This window comes from Rana temporaria, chromosome 5, assembly GCF_905171775.1.
Source record: "Rana temporaria chromosome 5, aRanTem1.1, whole genome shotgun sequence".
NCBI lineage: Eukaryota > Metazoa > Chordata > Amphibia > Anura > Ranidae > Rana > Rana temporaria.
In genome coordinates this window covers 305,090,937-305,113,833 of record NC_053493.1, presented here as the reverse complement: position 1 = coordinate 305,113,833, position 22,897 = coordinate 305,090,937, and the positions used below count along the sequence as shown (strand labels likewise).

General features: G+C 51.5%; 1 protein-coding gene across 4 annotated transcripts in view; it reads left to right on the top strand.

Moving 5' to 3' along the window:
- The first annotated feature begins 12,775 nt into the window (after window positions 1–12,775).
- SS18 (SS18 subunit of BAF chromatin remodeling complex) overlaps window positions 12,776–22,897 on the top strand; it is a 58,511-nt gene continuing 48,389 nt past the window's right edge. The window contains exon 1 of one of the 4 annotated variants that reach the window (XM_040354092.1): window positions 12,776–13,201. In XM_040354092.1, coding sequence (XP_040210026.1) covers window positions 13,133–13,201 — 69 coding nt within the window. In that variant the 5' untranslated portion in view covers window positions 12,776–13,132. The remainder of the gene's footprint in view (window positions 13,202–22,897) is intronic. The other 3 variants (XM_040354091.1, XM_040354094.1, XM_040354093.1) reach the window with 3 other exon arrangements.

Sequence of the window (22,897 nt, the reverse complement as noted above, 5' to 3'; positions counted from 1 at the left end):
GTCGGCTTCTGCCGCCTCCCCTCCGCACCGCCTTATATTGGCTCAGCTGATGACATCAATGGTAACCATGGCAACAGACGCACTGTCTGCACCACATTATATGACATCACAGCAATGTCATGTGACCTCCTTCTTTTTTTTTTTTATCTCATGATGAAAATAACTGCCGTTTTTTCTTAAAGGGGCCACGTCCTTATTTGTGAACTTTGTGAATTCAGGCTGTAGGATCAGAATACGGATCTCATAGAAGATGTTCTCGTGGATGAGATTTAACCCTTTCAGTCCCAGATCTCTTCATTATTATTATTATTATTACACCCCAATTATTTCTACATTTGTAACCCTTTCACCGCCAAATCACAATGTCTTTCTTTTCGTTTTTAACACTTTCAGCGCCAAACCAAATTTTTTAACCCTCCTCGTTTTTTTTTTACCCTTTCACTGCCAGGTGGAATGTTTTCCCTTTCATATATGAACCCTTTCTTTGCCAAACCAAGATTTATTTTAATCCTTTCATTTTTTTTAACCCTTTCATTGCCAAAACCAAATGTTTTTGATAAACCCCTCCCCCTCCCCATTTTTAACCCTTTCACTGCCAAATCATATCCCCCCCCCCACACACACACACACACACTTTAACCCTTTAATGTCCAGGTGGAATGTTTTCCCTTTCATATATGAACCCTTTCTTTGCCAAACCAAGATTTATTTTTTAATCCTTTAATTTTTTTTAACCTTTTCAGTACCAAAGCCAAATTATTATTATTATTTTTTATAACCCTCCACCTCCCCGTTTTTAACCCTTTCACTGCCAAACCAATAATTTTTATTTTATTTTAAGCCTTTCATCTTTTTTAACCCTTTCAGCGCCAAACTTTGGCCCAGATTCTCAAAGGCGTTACGATGGCGCAACACCATTTGCGCCGTCGTAACTCCTCATCTGGCCCCGGGTATCTATGCGACTGATTCTTAGAATCAGTTACGCATAGATACCCATTAGATCTGACAGGCGTAAGGCTCTTACGCTGTCAGTTCTTAAAAGCAATTTTTTTTCCCGCCGCTAGGTGTCGCATCGTCGTTTTCCCCGTCGTCTATGCAAATGAGGTAATTACGCGAGATTCCCGAACATACGCGCGGTCGCCGCTGAGAATTTACGTCGTTTCCGTAGCGTACGTGACGCGTAAGGTTGCCCCTGCTATTAGGAGGGGCAACCAATGTTAAGTATGGCCGTCGTTCCCGCGTCAAATTTAAAGAAAATTACGTTGTTTGCGTAAGACGTCCGTGAATGGCGCTGGACGCCATTTACGTAAACGTCTAAGCAAATGACGTCAGGGCGACGTCATTTAGCGCAATGCACGTCGGGTAATTTACCCGACGAAGCATGCGCAGTACGCTCGGCGCGGGAGCGCGCCTAATTTAAATGGTGCCCCCTAATTTAAATGGTGCCCATTTAACGATACACCGCCGCAAGTTTGCAGGTAAGTGTTCTGAGAATCAGGCTGTAAACCTGCGGCGGTGTAACGTAAATCACATACGTAACGCTACCCAGGAGCAACGTAAATGTATGAGAATCTGGCCCCAAGTTTTTTTAACTCTTTCACTACTAAATCATAATTGTTATTCCTTTTCGTTTTTAACCCTTTCACTGACAATCCCCCATTTCTCCCCGTATGTTACTTTATAAATAAAGAAAATCCTCTTTATTATCACATCATTTCCTGTTTGCAATGCCTCCTGGGAGACGAGTGTCATCAATGGGCGCAAATACGGCGTGACAGAAAGTATTTCAACCACCGCCATTTTATTCTCTAGGGTGTAAGAAAATAATGTATAATGTTTGGGGGTTCTAAGTAAATTTTCGAGCAAGATAAAAATATTTTAACTTGTAAACAGCAAATCTCAGGAAGAGGCTCGGGGGGGGGGTGAGGGGGTTAGAGGAGCCGCGTCCTTGTGTGTGAACTTTGTGAATTCAGGCTGTAGGATCAGAATACGGATCTAATAGGGGTACGGCTCCGGGAAGAACATGTTATTGTCAATGAGATTTAACCCTTTCACCACCAAACTATATTCTTCATTTATTCCAAATGGAAAGTGTAGCAAAGTATGGGGCAGTTGTCCCTCTCTCGCCCTCTATATACGGTATGGGACGGTTGTCGCTCTCTCGCCCTCTATATACAGTATGGGGCGGTTGTCGCTCTCTCGCCCTGTATATACGGTATGGGACGGTTGTCGCTCTCTCGCCCTCTATATACGGTATGGGGCGGTTGTCGCTCTCTCGCCCTTTATATACGGTATGGGATGGTTGTCGCTCTCTCGCCCTCTATATACGGTATGGGACGGTTGTCGCTCTCTCGCCCTCTATATACGGTATGGGATGGTTGTCGCTCTCTCGCCCCCTATATACGGTATGGGACGGTTGTTGCTCTCTCGCCTTCTATATACGGTATGGGATGGTTGTCGCTCTCTATATACGGTATGGGACGGTTGTCGCTCTCTCGCTCTCTATGTACGGTATGGGACGGTTGTCGCTCTCTCGCCCCCTATATACGGTATGGGACGGTTGTTGCTCTCTCGCCTTCTATATACGGTATGGGATGGTTGTCGCTCTCTATATGGTATGGGGCAGTTGTCGCTCTCTCGCCCTCTATATACGGTATGGGACGGTTGTCGCTCTCTCGCCCTCTATATACGGTATGGGACGGTTGTCGCTCTCTCGCCCTCTATATATGGTATGGGACGGTTGTCGCTCTCTCGCTCTCTATATATGGTATGGGACGGTTGTCGCTCTCTCGCCCTCTATATACGGTATGGGACGGTTGTCGCTCTCTCGCCCTCTATATACGGTATGGGACGGTTGTCGCTCTCTCGCCCTCTATATACGGTATGTGACGGTTGTCGCTCTCTCGCCCTCTATATATGGTATGGGACAGTTGTCGCTCTCTCGCTCTCTATATACGGTATGGGACGGTTGTCGCTCTCTCGCCCTCTATATACGGTATGGGACGGTTGTCGCTCTCTCGCCCTCTATATATGGTATGGGACAGTTGTCGCTCTCTCTCGCCCTCTATATACGGTATGGGACGGATGTCGCTCTCTCGCCCTCTATATACGGTATGGGACGGTTGTCGCCCCCTATATATGGTATGGGACGGTTGTCGCTCTCTCGCCCTCTATATACGGTATGGGATGGTTGTCGCTCTCTTGCCCTCTATATACGGTATGGGGCAGTTGTCGCTCTCTCGCCCCCTATATACGGTATGGGACGGTTGTCGCTCTCTCGCCCCCTATATACGGTATGGGACAGTTGTCGCTCTCTCGCCCTCTATATACGGTATGGGGCGGTTGTCGCTCTCTCGCCCTCTATATACGGTATGGGACGGTGTCGCTCTCTCGCCCTCTATATACGGTATGGGACGGTTGTCGCTCTCTCGCCCTCTATATATGGTATGGGACAGTTGTCGCTCTCTCGCCCTCTATATACGGTATGGGACGGATGTTGCTCTCTCGCCCTCTATATACGGTATGGGACGGTTGTCGCCCCCTATATATGGTATGGGACGGTTGTCGCTTTCTCGCCCTCTATATACGGTATGGGACAGTTGTCGCTCTCTCGCCCTCTATATACGGTATGGGGCGGTTGTCGCTCTCTCGCCCTCTATATACGGTATGGGACGGATGTCGCTCTCTCGCCCTCTATATACGGTATGGGACGGTTGTCGCTCTCTCGCCCTCTATATATGGTATGGGACAGTTGTCGCTCTCTCGCCCTCTATATACGGTATGGGACGGTTGTCACTCTCTCGCCCTCTATATACGGTATGGGACGGTTGTCGCTCTCTCGCCCTCTATATACGGTATGGGATGGTTGTCGCTCTCTCGCCCTCTATATACGGTATGGGACGGTTGTCGCTCTCTCGCCCCTATATACGGTATGGGACGGTTGTCGCTCTCTCGCCCCTATATACGGTATGGGACGGTTGTCGCTCTCTCGCCCTCTATATACGGTATGGGGCGGTTGTCGCTCTCTCGCCCTCTATATACGGTATGGGACGGATGTCGCTCTCTCGCCCTCTATATACGGTATGGGATGGTTGTCGCTCTCTCGCCCTCTATTATAGGGTACGGGGCATGTTGTCGAGATTCCCTCACCACCCTATATTCTTCATTTATTCCATGGATGTAGCGTATGGGGCAGTTGTCCTCTCTCGCCCTCTATATACGGTATGGGACGGTTGTCGCTCTCTCGCCCTCTATATACGTATGGGGGTTGTCGCTCTCTCGCCCTATATACGGTATGGGACGGTTGTCGCTCTCTCGCCCTCTATATACGGTATGGGGCGGTTGTCGCTCTCTCTTCCTCTATATACGGTATGGGATGGTTGTCGCTCTCTCGCCCTCTATATACGGTATGGGACGGTTGTCGCTCTCTCGCCCTCTATATACGGTATGGGATGGTTGTCGCTCTCTCGCCCCTATATACGGTATGGGACGGTTGTCGCTCTCTCGCCTCTATATACGGTATGGGATGGTTGTCGCTCTCTATATACGGTATGGGACGGTTGTCGCTCTCTCGCCTCTATATACGGTATGGGACGGTTGTCGCCCCCTATATACGGTATGGGACGGTTGTCGCTCTCTCGCCTTCTATATACGGTATGGGATGGTTGTCGCTCTCTATATGGTATGGGGCAGTTGTCGCTCTCTCGCCCTCTATATACGGTATGGGACGGTTGTCGCTCTCTCGCCCTCTATATACGGTATGGGACGGTTGTCGCTCTCTCGCCTCTATATACGGTATGGGACGGTTGTCGCTCTCTCTCTATATATGGTGTGGGACGGTTGTCGCTCTCTCGCCCTCTATATACGGTATGGGACGGTTGTCGCTCTCTCGCCCTCTATATACGGTATGGGACGGATGTCGCTCTCTCGCCCTCTATATACGGTATGGGACGGTTGTCGCTCTCCCTATATATGGTATGGGACGGTTGTCGCTCTCTCGCCCTCTATATACGGTATGGGATGGTTGTCGCTCTCTCGCCCTCTATATACTGTATGGGTCAGTTGTCGCTCTCATCGCCCCCTATTTACGGTATGGGACGGTTGTCGCTCTCTCGCCCCCTATATACGGTATGGGACAGTTGTCGCTCTCTCGCCCTCTATATACGGTATGGGGCGGTTGTCGCTCTCCCTCGCCCTCTATATACGGTATGGGACGGATGTCGCTCTCCTTCGCCCTCTATATACGGTATGGGACGGTTGTCGCTCTCTCGCCCCTCTATATTGTATGGGACAGTTGTCGCTCTCTCGCCCTCTATATACGGTAATGGACGGATGTTGCTCTCTCGCCCTCTATATACGGTATGGGACGGTTGTCGCCCCCTATATATGGTATGGGACGGTTGTCGCTTTCTCGCCCTCTATATACGGTATGGGATCAGTTGTCGCTCTCTCGCCCTCTATATACGGTATGGGGCGGTTGTCGCTCTCGTCGCCCTCTATATACGTATGGGACGGATGTCGCTCTCCTCGCCCTCTATATACGGTATGGGACGGTTTGTCGCTCTCTCGCCCTCTATATATGGTATGGGACAGTTGTCGCTCTCTCGCCCTCTATATATACGGTATGGGACGGTTGTCACTCTCTCGCCCTCTATATACGGTATGGGACGGTTGTCGCTCTCTCGCCCTCTATATACAGGTATGGGATGGTTTGTCCGCTCTCTCGCCCTCTATATACGGTATGGGGCAGTTGTCGCTCTCTCGCCCCCTATATACGGTATGGGACGGTTGTCGCGCTCTCGCCCTCTATATACGGTATGGGACAGTTGTCGCTCTCTCGCCCTCTATATACGGTATGGGGCGGTTGTCGCTCTCATCGCCCTCTATATACGGTATGGGACGGATGTCGCTCTCTCGCCCTCTATATACGGTATGGGATGGTTGTCGCTCTCCTCGCTCCTCTATATACGGTATGGGGCAGTTGTCGCTCTCTCGCCCCCTATATACGGTATGGGACAGTTGTCGCTCTCTCCGCCCTCTATATACGGTATGGGGCGGATGTCGCTCTCCTCGCCCTCTATATATACGGTATGGACGGTTGTCGCTCTCTCACCCTCTATATACGGTATGGGACGGTTGTCGCTCTCTCGCCCCCTATATACGGTATGAGACGGTTGTCACTCTCTCGCCCCTCTATATACGGTATGGGCGGATGTCGCTCTCTCGCCCTCTATATATACGGTATGGGACGGTTGTCACTCTCTCGCCCTCTATATACGGTATGGGACGGTTTGTCGCTCTCTCACCCTCTATATACGGTATGGGGCAGTTGTCGCTCTCCGCCTCTATATACGATATGGGACGGTTTGTCGCTCTCTTCACCTCTATATACAGTATGGGGCAGTTAGTCCGCTCTCTCGCCCCCTCTATATACGTATGGGACGGTTGTCGCTCTCTCCTCGCCCTCTATATACGGTATGGGGCAGTTGTCGCTCTCTCGCCCTCTATTACGATATGGGACGGTTGTCGCTCTCTCACCCTCTATATACAGTATGGGGCAGTTGTCGCTCTCCTCGCCCTGTATATACGGTATGGGGACGGTTGTCGCTCTCTCGCCCTCTATATACGGTATGGGAGGGTTGTCGCTCTCTCCCCTCTATATACGGTATGGGGCGGTTGTCGCTCTCTCGCCCCGTATATACGGTATGGGACGGTTGTCGCTCTCTCTCGCCCCCTATATACGGTATGGGACAGTTGTCGCTCTCTCGCCCTCTATATACGGTATGGGGCGGTTGTCGCTCTCTCGCCCTCTATATACGGTATGGGACGGATGTCGCTCTCTCGCCCTCTATATACGTATGGGATGGTTGTCGCTCTCTCGCCCTCTATATACGGTAATGGGGCAGTTGTCGCTCTCCTCGCCCCCTATATACGGTATGGGACGGTTGTCGCTCTCTCGCCCCCTATATACGGTATGGGACAGTTGTCGCTCTCTCGCCCTCTATATACGGTATGGGGCGGATGTCGCTCTCTCGCCCTCTATATATTACGGTATGGGACGGTTGTCGCTCTCTCACCCTCTATATACGGTATGGGACGGTTGTCGCTCTCTCTCGCCCCCTATATTCGGTATGAGACGGTTGTCACTCTCACGCCCTCTATATACGGTATGGGGCGGATGTCGCTCTCTCTCGCCCTCTATATATACGGTATGGGACGGTTGTCACTCTCTCGCCCTCTATATACGGTATGGGACGGTTGTCGCTCTCTCACCCTCTATATACGGTATGGGGCAGTGTCGCTCTCTCGCCCTCTATATACGATATGGGACGGTTGTCGCTCTCTCACCTCTATATACAGTATGGGGCAGTTGTCGCTCTCCTCGCCCCATCTATATACGGAATGGGACGGTTGTCGCTCTCTCGCCCTCTATATACGGTATGGGGCAGTTGTCGCTCTCTCGCCCTCTATATACGATATGGGACGGTTGTCGCTCTCTCACCCTCTATATACAGTATGGGGCAGTTGTCGCTCTCTCGCCCTGTATATACGGTATTGGACGGTTGTCGCTCTCTCGCCCTCTATATACGGTATGGGAGGGTTGTCGCTCTCTCCCCCTCTATATACGGTATGGGGCGGTTGTCGCTCTCTCGCCCCGTATATACGGTATGGGACGGTTGTCGCTCTCTCGCCCTCTATATATACGGTATGGGACGGTTGTCGCTCTCTCACCCTCTATATACGGTATGGGACGGTTGTCGCTCTCTCGCCCCCTATATACGGTATGAGACGGTTGTCACTCTCTCGCCCTCTATATACGGTATGGGACGGTTGTCGCTCTCTCGCCCTCTATATACGGTATGGGACGGTTGTCGCTCTCTCACCCTCTATATACAGTATGGGGCAGTTGTCGCTCTATCGCCCTCTATATGGTATGGGGCAGTTGTCGCTCTCTCGCCCTCTATATATGGTATGGGACGGTTGTCGCTCTCTCGCCCTCTATATACGGTATGGGAGGGTTGTCGCGCTCTCTCGCCCTCTATATACGGTATGGGACGGTTGTCGCTCTCTCACCCTCTATATACGGTATGGGACAGTTGTCGCTCTCTCGCCCCCTATATATGGTATGGGACGGTTGTCGCTCTCTCACCCTCTATATACAGTATGGGGCAGTTGTCGCTCTATCGCCCTCTATATGGTATGGGGCAGTTGTCGCTCTCTCGCCCTCTATATATGGTATGGGACGGTTGTCGCTCTCTCGCCCTCTATATACGGTATGGGACGGTTGTCGCTCTCTCACCCTCTATATACAGTATGGGGCAGTTGTCGCTCTATCGCCCTCTATATACGGTATGGGGCAGTTGTCGCTCTCTCGCCCTCTATATACGGTATGGGGCGGTTGTCGCTCTCTTGTCCTCTATATATGGTATGGGACGGTTGTCGCTCACATCGCCCTCTATATACGGTATGGGACGGTTGTCGCTCTCTCGCCCCCTCTATATACGGTAGGGACGGTTGTCGCTCTCTCGCCTCTATATACAGTATGGGGCGGTTGTCGCTCTCTCGCCCTCTATATACGGTATGGGGCGGTTGTCGCTCTCTCGCCCTCTATATACGGTATGGGGCGGTTGTCGCTCTCTCGCCCTGTATATACGGTATGGGACGGTTGTCGCTCTCTCGCCCTCTATATACGGTATGGGGCGGTTGTCGCTCTCTCGCCCTTTATATACGGTATGGGATGGTTGTCGCTCTCTCGCCCTCTATATACGGTATGGGACGGTTGTCGCTCTCTCGCCCTCTATATACGGTATGGGATGGTTGTCGCTCTCTCGCCCCCTATATACGGTATGGGACGGTTGTTGCTCTCTCGCCTTCTATATACGGTATGGGATGGTTGTCGCTCTCTATATACGGTATGGGACGGTTGTCGCTCTCTCGCTCTCTATGTACGGTATGGGACGGTTGTCGCTCTCTCGCCCCCTATATACGGTATGGGACGGTTGTTGCTCTCTCGCCTTCTATATACGGTATGGATGGTTGTCGCTCTCTATATACGGTATGGGACGGTTGTCGCTCTCTCGCTCTCTATATACGGTATGGGACGGTTGTCGCTCTCTCGCTCTCTATGTACGGTATGGGACGGATGTCGCTCTCTCCCCCTCTATATACGGTATGGGACGGTTGTCGCTCTCTCGCCCTCTATATACGGTATGGGACGGTTGTCGCTCTCTCGCCCTCTATATACGGTATGGGACGGTTGTCGCTCTCTCGCCCTCTATATACGGTATGGGACGGTTGTCGCTCTCTCGCTCTCTATATATGGTATGGGACGGTTGTCGCTCTCTCGCCCTCTATATACGGTATGGGACGGTTGTCGCTCTCTCGCCCTCTATATATGGTATGGGACGGTTGTCGCTCTCTCGCCCTCTATATATGGTATGGGACGGTTGTCGCTCTCTCGCCCTCTATATATGGTATGGGACGGTTGTCGCTCTCTCGCTCTCTATATACGGTATGGGACGGTTGTCGCTCTCTCGCCCTCTATATACGGTATGGGACGGTTGTCGCTCTCTCGCCCTCTATATACGGTATGGGACGGTTGTCGCTCTCTCACCCTCTATATACGGTATGGGACGGTTGTCGCCCCCTATATATGGTATGGGACGGTTGTCGCTTTCTCGCCCTCTATATACGGTATGGGATGGTTGTCGCTCTCTCCCCCTCTATATACGGTATGGGACGGTTGTCGCTCTCTCGCCCTCTATATATGGTATGGGACAGTTGTCGCTCTCTCACCCTCTATATACGGTATGGGGCAGTTGTCGCTCTCTCGCCCCCTATATACGGTATGGGACGGTTGTCGCTCTCTCGCCCTCTATATACAGTATGGGACAGTTGTCGCTCTATCGCCCTCTATATACGGTATGGGGCGGTTGTCGCTCTCTCGCCCCGTATATACGGTATGGGACGGTTGTCGCTCTCTCGCCCCCTATATACGGTATGGGGCGGATGTCGCTCTCTCGCCCTCTATATATACGGTATGGGACGGTTGTCACTCTCTCACCCTCTATATACGGTATGGGACGGTTGTCGCTCTCTCGCCCCCTATATACGGTATGAGACGGTTGTCACTCTCTCGCCCTCTATATACGGTATGGGGCGGATGTCGCTCTCTCGCCCTCTATATATACGGTATGGGACGGTTGTCGCTCTCTCACCCTCTATATACGGTATGGGACGGTTGTCGCTCTCTCGCCCCCTATATACGGTATGAGACGGTTGTCACTCTCTCGCCCTCTATATACGGTATGGGACGGTTGTCGCTCTCTCTCGCCCTCTATATACGGTATGGGACGGTTGTCGCTCTCTCACCCTCTATATACGGTATGGGGCAGTTGTCGCTCTCTCGCCCTCTATATACGATATGGGACGGTTGTCGCTCTCTCACCCTCTATATACAGTATGGGGCAGTTGTCGCTCTCTCGCCCCCTCTATATACGGTATGGGACGGTTGTCGCTCTCTCGCCCTCTATATACGGTATGGGGCAGTTGTCGCTCTCTCGCCCTCTATATACGATATGGGACGGTTGTCGCTCTCTCACCCTCTATATACAGTATGGGGCAGTTGTCGCTCTCTCGCCCTGTATATACGGTATGGGACGGTTGTCGCTCTCTCGCCCTCTATATACGGTATGGGAGGGTTGTCGCTCTCTCCCCCTCTATATACGGTATGGGGCGGTTGTCGCTCTCTCGCCCCGTATATACGGTATGGGACGGTTGTCGCTCTCTCGCCCCCTATATACGGTATGGGGCGGATGTCGCTCTCTCGCCCTCTATATATACGGTATGGGACGGTTGTCGCTCTCTCACCCTCTATATACGGTATGGGACGGTTGTCGCTCTCTCGCCCCCTATATACGGTATGAAACGGTTGTCACTCTCTCGCCCTCTATATACGGTATGGGACGGTTGACGCTCTCTCGCCCTCTATATACGGTATGGGACGGTTGTCGCTCTCTCACCCTCTATATACAGTATGGGGCAGTTGTCGCTCTATCGCCCTCTATATGGTATGGGGCAGTTGTCGCTCTCTCGCCCTCTATATATGGTATGGGACGGTTGTCGCTCTCTCGCCCTCTATATACGGTATGGGACGGTTGTCGCGCTCTCACCCTCTATATACAGTATGGGGCAGTTGTCGCTCTATCGCCCTCTATATACGGTATGGGGCAGTTGTCGCTCTCTCGCCCTCTATATACGGTATGGGGCGGTTGTCGCTCTCTTGTCCTCTATATATGGTATGGGACGGTTGTCGCTCACTCGCCCTCTATATACGGTATGGGACGGTTGTCGCTCTCTCGCCCCCTCTATATACGGTATGGGGCAGTTGTCGCTCTCTCGCCCCCTATATACGGTATGGGACAGTTGTCGCTCTCTCGCCCTTTATATACGGTATGGGATGGTTGTCGCTCTCTCGCCCTCTATATACGTTATGGGATGGTTGTCGCTCTCTCGCCCCCTCTATATACGGTATGGGACAGTTGTCGCTCTCTCGCCCTCTATATACGGTATGGGACGGTTGTCGCTCTCTCGCCCTCTATATACGGTATGGGACGGTTGTCGCTCTCTCGTCCTCTATATACGGGATGGGACGTTTGTCGCTCTCTCGCCCTGTATATACGGTATGGGACAGTTGTCGCTCTCTTGCCCCCTATATACGGTATGGGACGGTTGTCGCTCTCTCGCCCTCTATATACGGTATGGGACGGTTGTCAGACGTTAGCTCCATACACATTGTATATAATTGGGAGAGGAGGGTGTTCTCAGGTCTCAGATGACACCAGGCTGACACTCACCAGCCCAGCACCAGGCCGCAGGTGACCAGGAAGCAGATGAAGACCACGGCGATGTAGAAATGGGGGGAATATCCATACAATGTACTGAGGACTGTGGCCGGTGTATTGTCACAGTCTGCTGCCTATCCTAGAATGCTCCGGAAGTCACGTGGCGGCCAACTGCGCATGCGCGATGCGTTCCAATTGATTCACGACAGTGCACACCAGTGAAACCTCGGTCGGCATCCAGGCTCATTCCTTAACATCCCCGTGGATTGGAGGATGTTAAAAAAAGAGCCAGGAGGCCGAGCGAGCGGAGCGAGGACGTGAGGTCGACTGGCCACTTTCCTCTAATTCCACGTCGCCCTGAATGCCGGGTTCGCTGGTTTGTACTGTCGTAAATCCATTGGAACGCATCGCACTTGCGTTTGGAACGCATCGCGCATGCGCAGTTGGCCGCCACGTGACTTCCGGAGCATTCTACGATAGGCAGCAGAATGTGACACTACACCGCCCCCTCCCCTCCTAGCACTTTTTATACAGCGGCGGCCATTTTTCCGGAGACATTTCGGCCCATATTATGAAGACAAATGTTAGCGATTACATTTGGGGTGGACCATTGCGCACATGGGGGTGTGCCCGGCACACAATAGTCCAGTGGTTTACACGGACATAGATAATGGAGTGAGTTGCGGTCACACGTTCCCACTTATCAGCCCGGAATTGTTCTATAGAACACCACAGAGCACTCCCGTTATCAGACCACATGCCGTATCGGCTCTTCATCCCGGACGGGGACAAATAAAGCCAATGGGGGGCTACATAAGAACACTGTACAGTTCTCTATCACAGCGCGTCATTCAAATAAGAGGAGGAGAAACATGGCACATTGATTGAATTGTACCCGCACCCCCCCTCCCCAGGACTGTACCAAGTGCGCGTTACTCATGCCTCAATGGATTCTGGGATGACCGGACCTGACCCAAATGACGTCAGAGGGGTGTTTGAATTTGTATGTAAGGATTTAGTAACTCTTACGGCTAAACTGTTACCTATGTGACTCCCCGGGCCGCTTGTATTCCCGTGCTCTAGATTAGGATTAGTGAATTCCCCTAGGCGAGGCATGAATAACTGAGGCGGAAGTTGGAAGTGTATTCCTCCTCCCCCCGTTATTGTTTAAGGTGGTACAGTCCGGGGGTCTGGCAGTATCTCGGCGCGGGGACTGTGCTCATCTCCAGCCGTTCTTCCTCCGGTGTGGTGTCCGTTCGGTGTGTACGGTGCGCGGCCTCTGTGGTGACATGTCGGTGGCATTTGCAGCTCCCCGGCAGCGGGGGAAGGGGGAGATAACCCCGGCTGCTATCCAGAAGGTGAGACACAAAGGAGGGACGATTGTTATCAGGGGGGAGGGGGTTCTGGTCACACTCACTGCCTATGAGACACGAGGATAGAGAGGGGGATGGGCTCAGCTGAGAGTGTAGGTTTATCCTGTGAGTGGAGAGCCCAACTTTATTTATATCTGGAGAACAATAACATCTCAGGCCAGACTTTCCCTCCACAGACAGACAGGGGTACAAGAGGGCCCCGCACTGACATCTCAAACCAGCCTTTCCCTCCATAGACAGACAGGGGTACAGGAGGGCCCCGCACTGACATCTCAAACCAGCCTTTCCCTCCATAGACAGACAGGGGTACAGGAGGGCCCCACACTGACATCTCAGAACAGCCTTTCCTCCCATAGACGACAGGGGTACAGGAGGGCCCCACACTGACATCTCAGGCCAGCCTTTCCCTCCATAGACAGACAGGGGTACAGGAGGGCCCCACACTGACATCTCAGGCCAGCCTTTCCCTCCATAGACAGACAGGGGTACAGGAGGGCCCCACACTGACATCTCAGAACAGCCTTTCCTCCCATAGACGACAGGGGTACAGGAGGGCCCCACACTGACATCTCAGGCCAGCCTTTCCCTCCATAGACAGACAGGGGTACAGGAGGGCCCCACACTGACATCTCAGGCCAGCCTTTCCCTCCATAGACAGGGGTACAGGAGGGCCCCACACTGACATCTCAGGCCAGCCTTTCCCTCTATAGACAGACAGGGGTACAGGAGGGCCCCACACTGACATCTCAGGCCAGCCTTTCCCCTCCACAGACAGACAGGGATACAGGAGGGCCCCACACTGACATCTCAGGCCAGACTTTGCCCCCACAGACAGACAGGGGTACAGGAGAGCCCCACACTGACATCTCAGGCCAGCCTTTCCCTCCACAGACAGACAGGGATACAGGAGGGCCCCACACTGACATCTCAGGCCAGCCTTTCCCTCCATAGACAGACAGGGGTACAGGAGGGCCACACACTGACATCTCAGGCCAACCTTTCCTCCCATAGACAGACAGGGGTACAGGAGGGCCCCACACTGACATCTCAGGCCAGCCTTTCCCCTCCACAGACAGACAGGGATACAGGAGGGCCCCACACTGACATCTCAGGCCAGACTTTGCCCCCACAGACAGACAGGGATACAGGAGGGCCCCACACTGACATCTCAGGCCAGCCTTTCCCTCCATAGACAGACAGGGGTACAGGAGGGCCACACACTGACATCTCAGGCCAACCTTTCCTCCCATAGACAGACAGGGGTACAGGAGGGCCCCACACTGACATCTCAGAACAGCCTTTCCTCCCATAGACGACAGGGGTACAGGAGGGCCCCACACTGACATCTCAGGCCAGCCTTTCCCTCCATAGACAGACAGGGGTACAGGAGGGCCCCACACTGACATCTCAGGCCAGCCTTTCCCTCCATAGACAGACAGGGGTACAGGAGGGCCCCACACTGACATCTCAGAACAGCCTTTCCTCCCATAGACGACAGGGGTACAGGAGGGCCCCACACTGACATCTCAGGCCAGCCTTTCCCTCCATAGACAGACAGGGGTACAGGAGGGCCCCACACTGACATCTCAGGCCAGCCTTTCCCTCCATAGACAGGGGTACAGGAGGGCCCCACACTGACATCTCAGGCCAGCCTTTCCCTCTATAGACAGACAGGGGTACAGGAGGGCCCCACACTGACATCTCAGGCCAGCCTTTCCCCTCCACAGACAGACAGGGATACAGGAGGGCCCCACACTGACATCTCAGGCCAGACTTTGCCCCCACAGACAGACAGGGGTACAGGAGAGCCCCACACTGACATCTCAGGCCAGCCTTTCCCTCCACAGACAGACATGGATACAGGAGGGCCCCACACTGACATCTCAGGCCAGCCTTTCCCTCCATAGACAGACAGGGGTACAGGAGGGCCACACACTGACATCTCAGGCCAACCTTTCCTCCCATAGACAGACAGGGATACAGGAGGGCCCCACACTGACATCTCAGGCCAGCCTTTCCCTCCATAGACAGACAGGGGTACAGGAGGGCCCCACACTGACATCTCAGGCCAACCTTTCCTCCCATAGACAGACAGGGATACAGGAGGGCCCCACACTGACATCTCAGGCCAGCCTTTCCTCCCATAGACAGACAGGGGTGCAGGAGGGCCCCACACTGACATCTCAGGCCAGACTTTCCCCCCCATAGACAGACAGGGGTACAGGAGGGCCCCACACTGACATCTCAGGACAGACTTCCCCCCCCCCATAGACGGACAGGGGTACAGGAGGGCCCCACACTGACATCTCAGGCCAGCCTTTCCTCCCATAGACAGACAGGGGTACAGGAGGGCCCCACACTGACATCTCAGGCCAGACTTTCCCTCCATAGACAGACAGGGGTACAGGAGGGCCCCACACTGACATCTCAGGCCAGCCTTTCCCTCCATAGACAGACAGGGGTACAGGAGGGCCCCACACTGACATCTCAGGCCAGCCTTTCCCTCCATAGACAGGGGTACAGGAGGGCCCCACACTGACATCTCAGGCCAGACTTTCCCTCCATAGACAGACAGGGGTACAGGAGGGCCCCACACTGACATCTCAGGCCAGCCTTTCCCTCCATAGACAGACAGGGGTACAGGAGGGCCCCACACTGACATCTCAGGCCAGCCTTTCCCTCCATAGACAGGGGTACAGGAGGGCCCCACACTGACATCTCAGGCCAGACTTTCCCCCCACAGACAGACAGGGGTACAGGAGGGCCCCACACTGACATCTAAGGCCAGCCTTTCCCTCCATAGACAGACAGGGGTACAGGAGGGCCCCACACTGACATCTCAGGCCAGACTTTCCCTCCATACAGACAGGGGTACAGGAGGGCCCCACACTGACATCTCAGGCCAGACTTTCCCCCCCATAGACAGACAGGGGTACAGGAGGGCCCCACACTGACATCTCAGGCCAGACTTCCCCCCCCCCATAGACGGACAGGGGTACAGGAGGGCCCCACACTGACATCTCAGGCCAGCCTTTCCTCCCATAGACAGACAGGGGTACAGGAGGGCCCCACACTGACATCTCAGGCCAGACTTTCCCTCCATAGACAGACAGGGGTACAGGAGGGCCCCACACTGACATCTCAGGCCAGCCTTTCCCTCCATAGACAGGGGTACAGGAGGGCCCCACACTGACATCTCAGGCCAGACTTTCCCCCCACAGACAGACAGGGGTACAGGAGGGCCCCACACTGACATCTCAGGCCAGCCTTTCCCTCCACAGACAGACAGGGATACAGGAGGGCCCTGCACTGACATCTAAGGCCAGCCTTTCCCTCCATAGACAGACAGGGGTACAGGAGGGCCCCACACTGACATCTCAGGCCAGACTTTCCCTCCATACAGACAGGGGTACAGGAGGGCCCCACACTGACATCTCAGGCCAGACTTTCCCTCCATAGACAGGGGTACAGGAGGGCCCCACACTGACATCTCAGGCCAGACTTTCCCTCCATAGACGGACAGGGGTACAGGAGGGCCCCACACTGACATCTCAGGCCAGACTTTCCCTCCATAGACAGACAGGGGTACAGGAGGGCCCCACACTGACATCTCAGAGCAGCCTTTCCCTCCATAGACAGACATGGGTACAGGAGGGCCCCACACTGACATCTCAGAGCAGCTTTTCCCTCCATAGACAGACAGGGGTACAGGAGGGCCCCACACTGACATCTCAGGCCAGCCTTTCCTCCCATAGACAGACAGGGGTACAGGAGGGCCCCACACTGACATCTCAGGCCAGCCTTTCCTCCCATAGACAGACAGGGGTACAGGAGGGCCCCACACTGACATCTCAGGCCAGCCTTTCCTCCCATAGACAGACAGGGGTACAGGAGGGCCCCACACTGACATCTCAGGCCAGACTTTCCCTCCATAGACAGACAGGGGTACAGGAGGGCCCCACACTGACATCTCAGGCCAGACTTCCCCCCCCCCCATAGACGGACAGGGGTACAGGAGGGCCCCACACTGACATCTCAGGCCAGCCTTTCCTCCCATAGACAGACAGGGGTACAGGAGGGCCCCACACTGACATCTTAGGCCAGCCTTTCCCTCCATAGTAAGACAGGGGTACAGGAGGGCCCTGCACTGACATCTAAGGCCAGACTTTCCCTCCATAGACAGTGGTACATGAGGGCCCCACACTAGCAGAATAGCCCATCCTTTCCCTCCATAGATGGGTACAGAAGGGCCCAGGCTTACAGGGTGGTGTACAGGGGGGAGGGGGTCCATCATTCTCACCTTCTGATCCTACTTTTCGCAGCATTCTTACTTGCTGGAAACACTGACCCTGAACAAACCTACCTCTAGCATTAATGCATGTTAAAAACGCACCCAGGGCTTCTTATTTTTTGTTTGTAGTTGGTAACAAGGCCTAATACATCAGAAATGTGTGCCGGCGCGTTTCATATTGCATTATTATAGACTTGAATGGAAGGAGTTGAGCTGCTTTAACTCCTTTTTAAACTCGACATGGAGCTTCATTTATAAAGCACAGCAACTCTATGCGACACAAACTCTTCATGTTTTCATAACATGAATGGCTCTGTGCACTGTCCGTATAATCTAATAATATAATAGAGACTGCTTTACAAGGCGTTCAAGGAGCGCTAAACGTGTCTCAAATGTCTGCTTTTAATGATAGTGTGACTTGGGGCATTAGAGTGTGATCTGTACATGGGAAGGGGTAATGTGGGAGAAGAGAAATGCGTAAAGTAGTTGTAAAGCTTAGACATTAAATATGAACAAAGCATATGCCTCTATAGCAGGGATATGCAATTAGCGGACCTCCAGCTGTAGCAGACAGAAAGCACACTGTGCTCTGGATTGAGACATACTATAGAGCAGGGATATGCAATTAGCGGACCTCCAGCTGTTGCAAACTACAAGTCCCATCATGCCTCTTGCCTCTGGGTGTCCTGCTTGATGCTGTCAGAGTCTTGCTATGCCTCATGGGACTGTGATGGGGGGGGGGGGGGGTGCTGTCCCTTCCCCTCCCCTCCAATCAGCTCTCTGAGCTCTGCAGAGTGTAATCTGGGAGCTCAAATAAGCTTTATCAATGCCAGTGTTATACAGAGTAATTGTACTCGTGCAAATGTTCCGATGCTTTATCCAATGACTAGGCAGCTTCACAGGTGATCAGTGAGGCCGTGGGGGGAGTTATAAACACCGATCTCCCTGTATAGCTTTCAATAATGCAGCAATTGTAGTTGCTGCAGCTCACATTTGCACTGGCACAGCAGTCCATTAATTTGTTTAGGATCCAGTTCAAACACTGCCTTCCAGATCCTGCAGTAGGTTTAACTGAAAAGTCTCACTTAAAAAAAAAAAAATTCATACTTGCCTTGATGGATGTAGCATCAGTTTGATGCTGCAACTGACGCACAGCGTCTCTGCACTGAGAACTAAGCAATCAAACACCATCGATCGCTTGGTTCTCATAGCTCCCCAAGCAGAGAGCTGCAGACTGTTAGTCACCGCCCTCTACCATGCCCCCTCCTCGCTCACTGGAGTGCTGAGCTGTGAGGCTGAGCCGGGTGTTGGTCTCGGGATCCATTCTGTGACGTCAGCAGAGAGCAGACTTCAGCCCGCTCTCTGCTGAAACCGGGTCACAGGAGTGCAAAACGATCTGCATTCCTGTGATTCAATAATGGAATTTCCAACAACAAAAATTTGAGAGCTGGTTCTCAAATTTTCCGACAACAAATTTCGTTCTCGTAAATTGCGATCGTGTGTGGACAATTCCTACACACAAAATTCCACGCATGCTCTGAAACAAGTACGAGACGGAAGGGTTCGGTCTGGTAAAACTATCGTTCGTAATGGAGATGGCACATTCGTCACGCACGTACGCGGCATTAGAATTAATAAAGCAGTAGTGCCAAAAAAAAGAGCTGCATTAGATACCGAAAACTGGCCAAGAAATAATTCATATAGTGTGAAGTCCAGTGATCAGGAAATATAAGGCTGCATTCACACCTATGCAGTTTTAGTGCTTTTTGCATTTTGCAGATTTGCACTACAGTCCATTTAACATGGTTTCCTATGGAACACATTCTGTAGTGCAAATGCACCAAAAATGCATAGGTGTGAATCCAGCCTTAGGCCTCATACACACGACCGAGGAACTTGACGGGCGAAACACATCGTTTTGCTCGTCGAGAAACTTGACAAGCCAATTTTCTCCATTCCCGTCAAGGAAATGGAGAACTTGCTCTCTTTTTGGCTCGTTGAGTTTCTCGACAGTTTCCTCGACGAAAATGTACACACAACCGGCTTTCTCGGCAAAAAAATATCTCCCAGCAAGTTTCTTGCTGGTTTTTGCCGAGAAACTCGGTCGTGTGTACGAGGCCTCAGTGAGCGAAATCCACCACCCAATGTGGAATGGACTCTTACCAGAATTACAGGACTCTATTACAGAGTCAAATGTGCTCAACATAATATATCAGCGGGAGTTCCAGATTGCATATCCTTTTCCAGAACATGAAGTATTAAGTGCTTCCAATAAACCTTGGTGGATGTACACTATAGTCGTATAAAAAAAAAAAAAATATATATATATATATATATATATAATTTTTTACAAAAGAAAACATCAACATAGTGTAAAAATCACTCTTTAAAGTTTATATAAAGGTATTAAGAGTTCTCACATTGTAGTAATAAAAACAATCCATGCATGGAGATGGAGTCTGTATACACCGGAAACAGCGTGGCAATCCGAGGCAACAGCGTCAGGCTGCCGTGGATGCATTTGTATTTTGGCTGGGCATAGATCTCACTTATCTTACCACCACTTCTATGTGGGCACCGAGAGGTTACCAAATCCATGTCAGAAGCAAAAACAAATAACTGTGCAGTGCACTGACTCTTGTGCATGATACAAATAACCTGGACCCTTGAATTGAAAAGAGTACAAATAATGCTATGCTGGACAGAGTCGTACGAGTCGTTCTTAACTCAGGGACTGCCTGTACAGTTGCCGTCGACGGGCCTCCTGTTTAAAGAGGAACTTCACCTCAATTGTACTCCATTCAGATACGTACCCACCCAGCAGATCTAGAATTGCCTGCTGAGATCCTCTTCTCTGCAGCCACCTCTGTTCCTTTGCCGCCATGTCCCCCTCTGATGTCATCGGGAGGCTGCCCCTCTCCTTTTAGTAAATGGAATGATGTTGATGCTCCTGGTTCCTCTCGGAATATGCACGTCACAGATCCCAGGAGACATTGGGGGTAGAGACGTAATTTGCCAAGGTGATCAGAGGGGGTAGGGAGAGTGAGAGTCTATTTGACAAAAAAAGTGAAAGGGATACAGTGGACTTTAATGACATCTCAGTCTGAATTTGTAGGGTTGAATATTGAGTTGGCCCACCCTTTGTAGCTATAACGGCTTCAACTCTTCTGGGAAGGATGTCCACAAGGTTTAGGAGTGTGTCTATGGGAGTGTTTGACCATTCTTCCGGAAGAACATTTGTGAGGTCAGGCACGGATGCTGGACGAGAAGGCCTGGCTCACAGTCATCTCAAAAGTATTCTATCGGGTTGAGGTCAGGACTCTGTGCAGGCCAGTCAAGTTCCTCCACCCCGAACTTGCTCCTCCATGTCTTTATTGGCCTACTTTGTGCACTGCTGTGCAGTTATGTTGGAGTTGCAGTTATTTATTATTATAAACCTTTCAGGGTGGATTTGATTTAAATCAAGTCGATTTACATCACTAGTAAAAAGGCTTGATTTAAATAAATTCAAATCAAAATTTTTAAAGAGCAACTGTCATCTCTGTCCCGCAGCGGCTCCTTTTCTGACCTGCTGTTGACTCACCGACAGTTCATTCGCTTTAGAGGGATGGCTGGTGATGCGGCAGTGACACAACAAGGTGAGAGACGTGGCGGAAGCAGGTGATGCCCACTAACAGGTGCTGCCATGATAGAACTGAAATTGCAGGTGCTCTTTAACCACTTCAATACCGGGCTTTAAAACCCACCTCCTTCCCGGGCCTATTCTGGCACTTCTTTCCTACATGTACAAATCCTCATTCTTTTGCTAAAAAATTACTCAGAACCCCCAAACATTATATATGTTTTTTTAGCAGACACCCTAGGGAATAAAATGGCGGTCATTGCAACTTTTTATCTTGCACCGTATTTGCGCAATAATTTTTGAAACGGCTTTTTTTTGTAAAAAAAATGGTTTCATAAATTAAAAAATAACAAAACGGTAACGTTAGCCCAAATTTTTGGTAAAATATGAAAGATGATGTTACGCCGAGTAACTAGATACCTAACATGTCACGCTTTAAAATTGCGTACACTCATGGAATGGCGCCAAACTTCGTTACTTAAAAATCTCCATAGGCGACACTTTAAAATTTTTACAGGTTGCCAGTTTAGAGTTACAGAGAAGGTCTAGTGCTAGAATTGTTGCACACGCTCTAACGCACGCGGCGACACCTCACATGTGTGGTTTGAACGATGTTTACATATGTGGGCGGGACTTGCGTGTGCGTACGCTTCTGAGCGCGAGCTACCGGGGACAGGGGCATTTAAATTTTTTTATTATTTTTTCTTTTTTATTTTACTTATTTCTTTATTTTTTACACTTTTTTTTTTTTTTCAATCGCTTTTATTCCTATTACAAGGAATGTAAACATCCCTTGTAATAGGAATGTGTGTGACAGGTACTCTTTAAGGAGAGATGCGGGGTCAATAAGACCCCACATCTCTCCTGCAGGCTGGAAAGAATGAGATCGTGAAAAAAAATTCACAGATCTCATTCAAACTAGCCACAATTGCGCTTTGTTTACTTACGGGGACCCGGGCGTGACGTCATCGCATCGCGCCCGGGCCTCCGACGGTCATAGAGATGACTGGTGACCAGATGGTCACCAGTCTTCTCTATGGCAAACATCCGGCGGACGGCGATCATCTCACCGGGCCCCCGGTGGGACGGGAGAGCCCGGAGAAACACCGGATGGTGGCGGGAGGGGGGATGTCCCCTCCCGCCGCCTGTAAGAACGTTCTAGCAGCGGAACCGCCGCTATGATCGTTCTTACGGTGCACAGGATCGCCGCCGCTAAAAAATTATATCTCAATGATGCCTCCGGGTGCAGGCATCATTGAGATATCCCCCCGCAAAGCCCATCACGTCATATGATGTCCACCCAGGATAACAGGTCCCCGTTTTGGACGTCATATGACGGCGTGCGGGTGTCAAGTGGTTAAATGTAAGACCTCATTCTTGCTGGTAGTTGAAATCTTTAATATTTGCAAACAAGTTTCCTATATAGAATAATAAGCTGTCAGGTTAGTAATACAGCGACATCAGAACTGATACAATCATACCGTTTGTAGTGTACATAGATTTGCAAAACAAGGAATGTTCCTGAACTTTGTTTTATCTCATGGTAAGGCCCCTTTCACACGGGCGGATAGAATGGTGCTTTTAGCTGCGGATTTTACCGTAGCTAGAAGCACACAATGCTTTCCTATGACATCATTCACACACTTTGGTTACCTGCGGTTTCGTTCCTCACGGTTTTGTGCGGATAGAAAAATAGATCTCAATGCGTCCAGCTGCGACATCCCGCAGCTATCGGCACATAACCGCAGTGCACTGCGTCAGCTGCGTT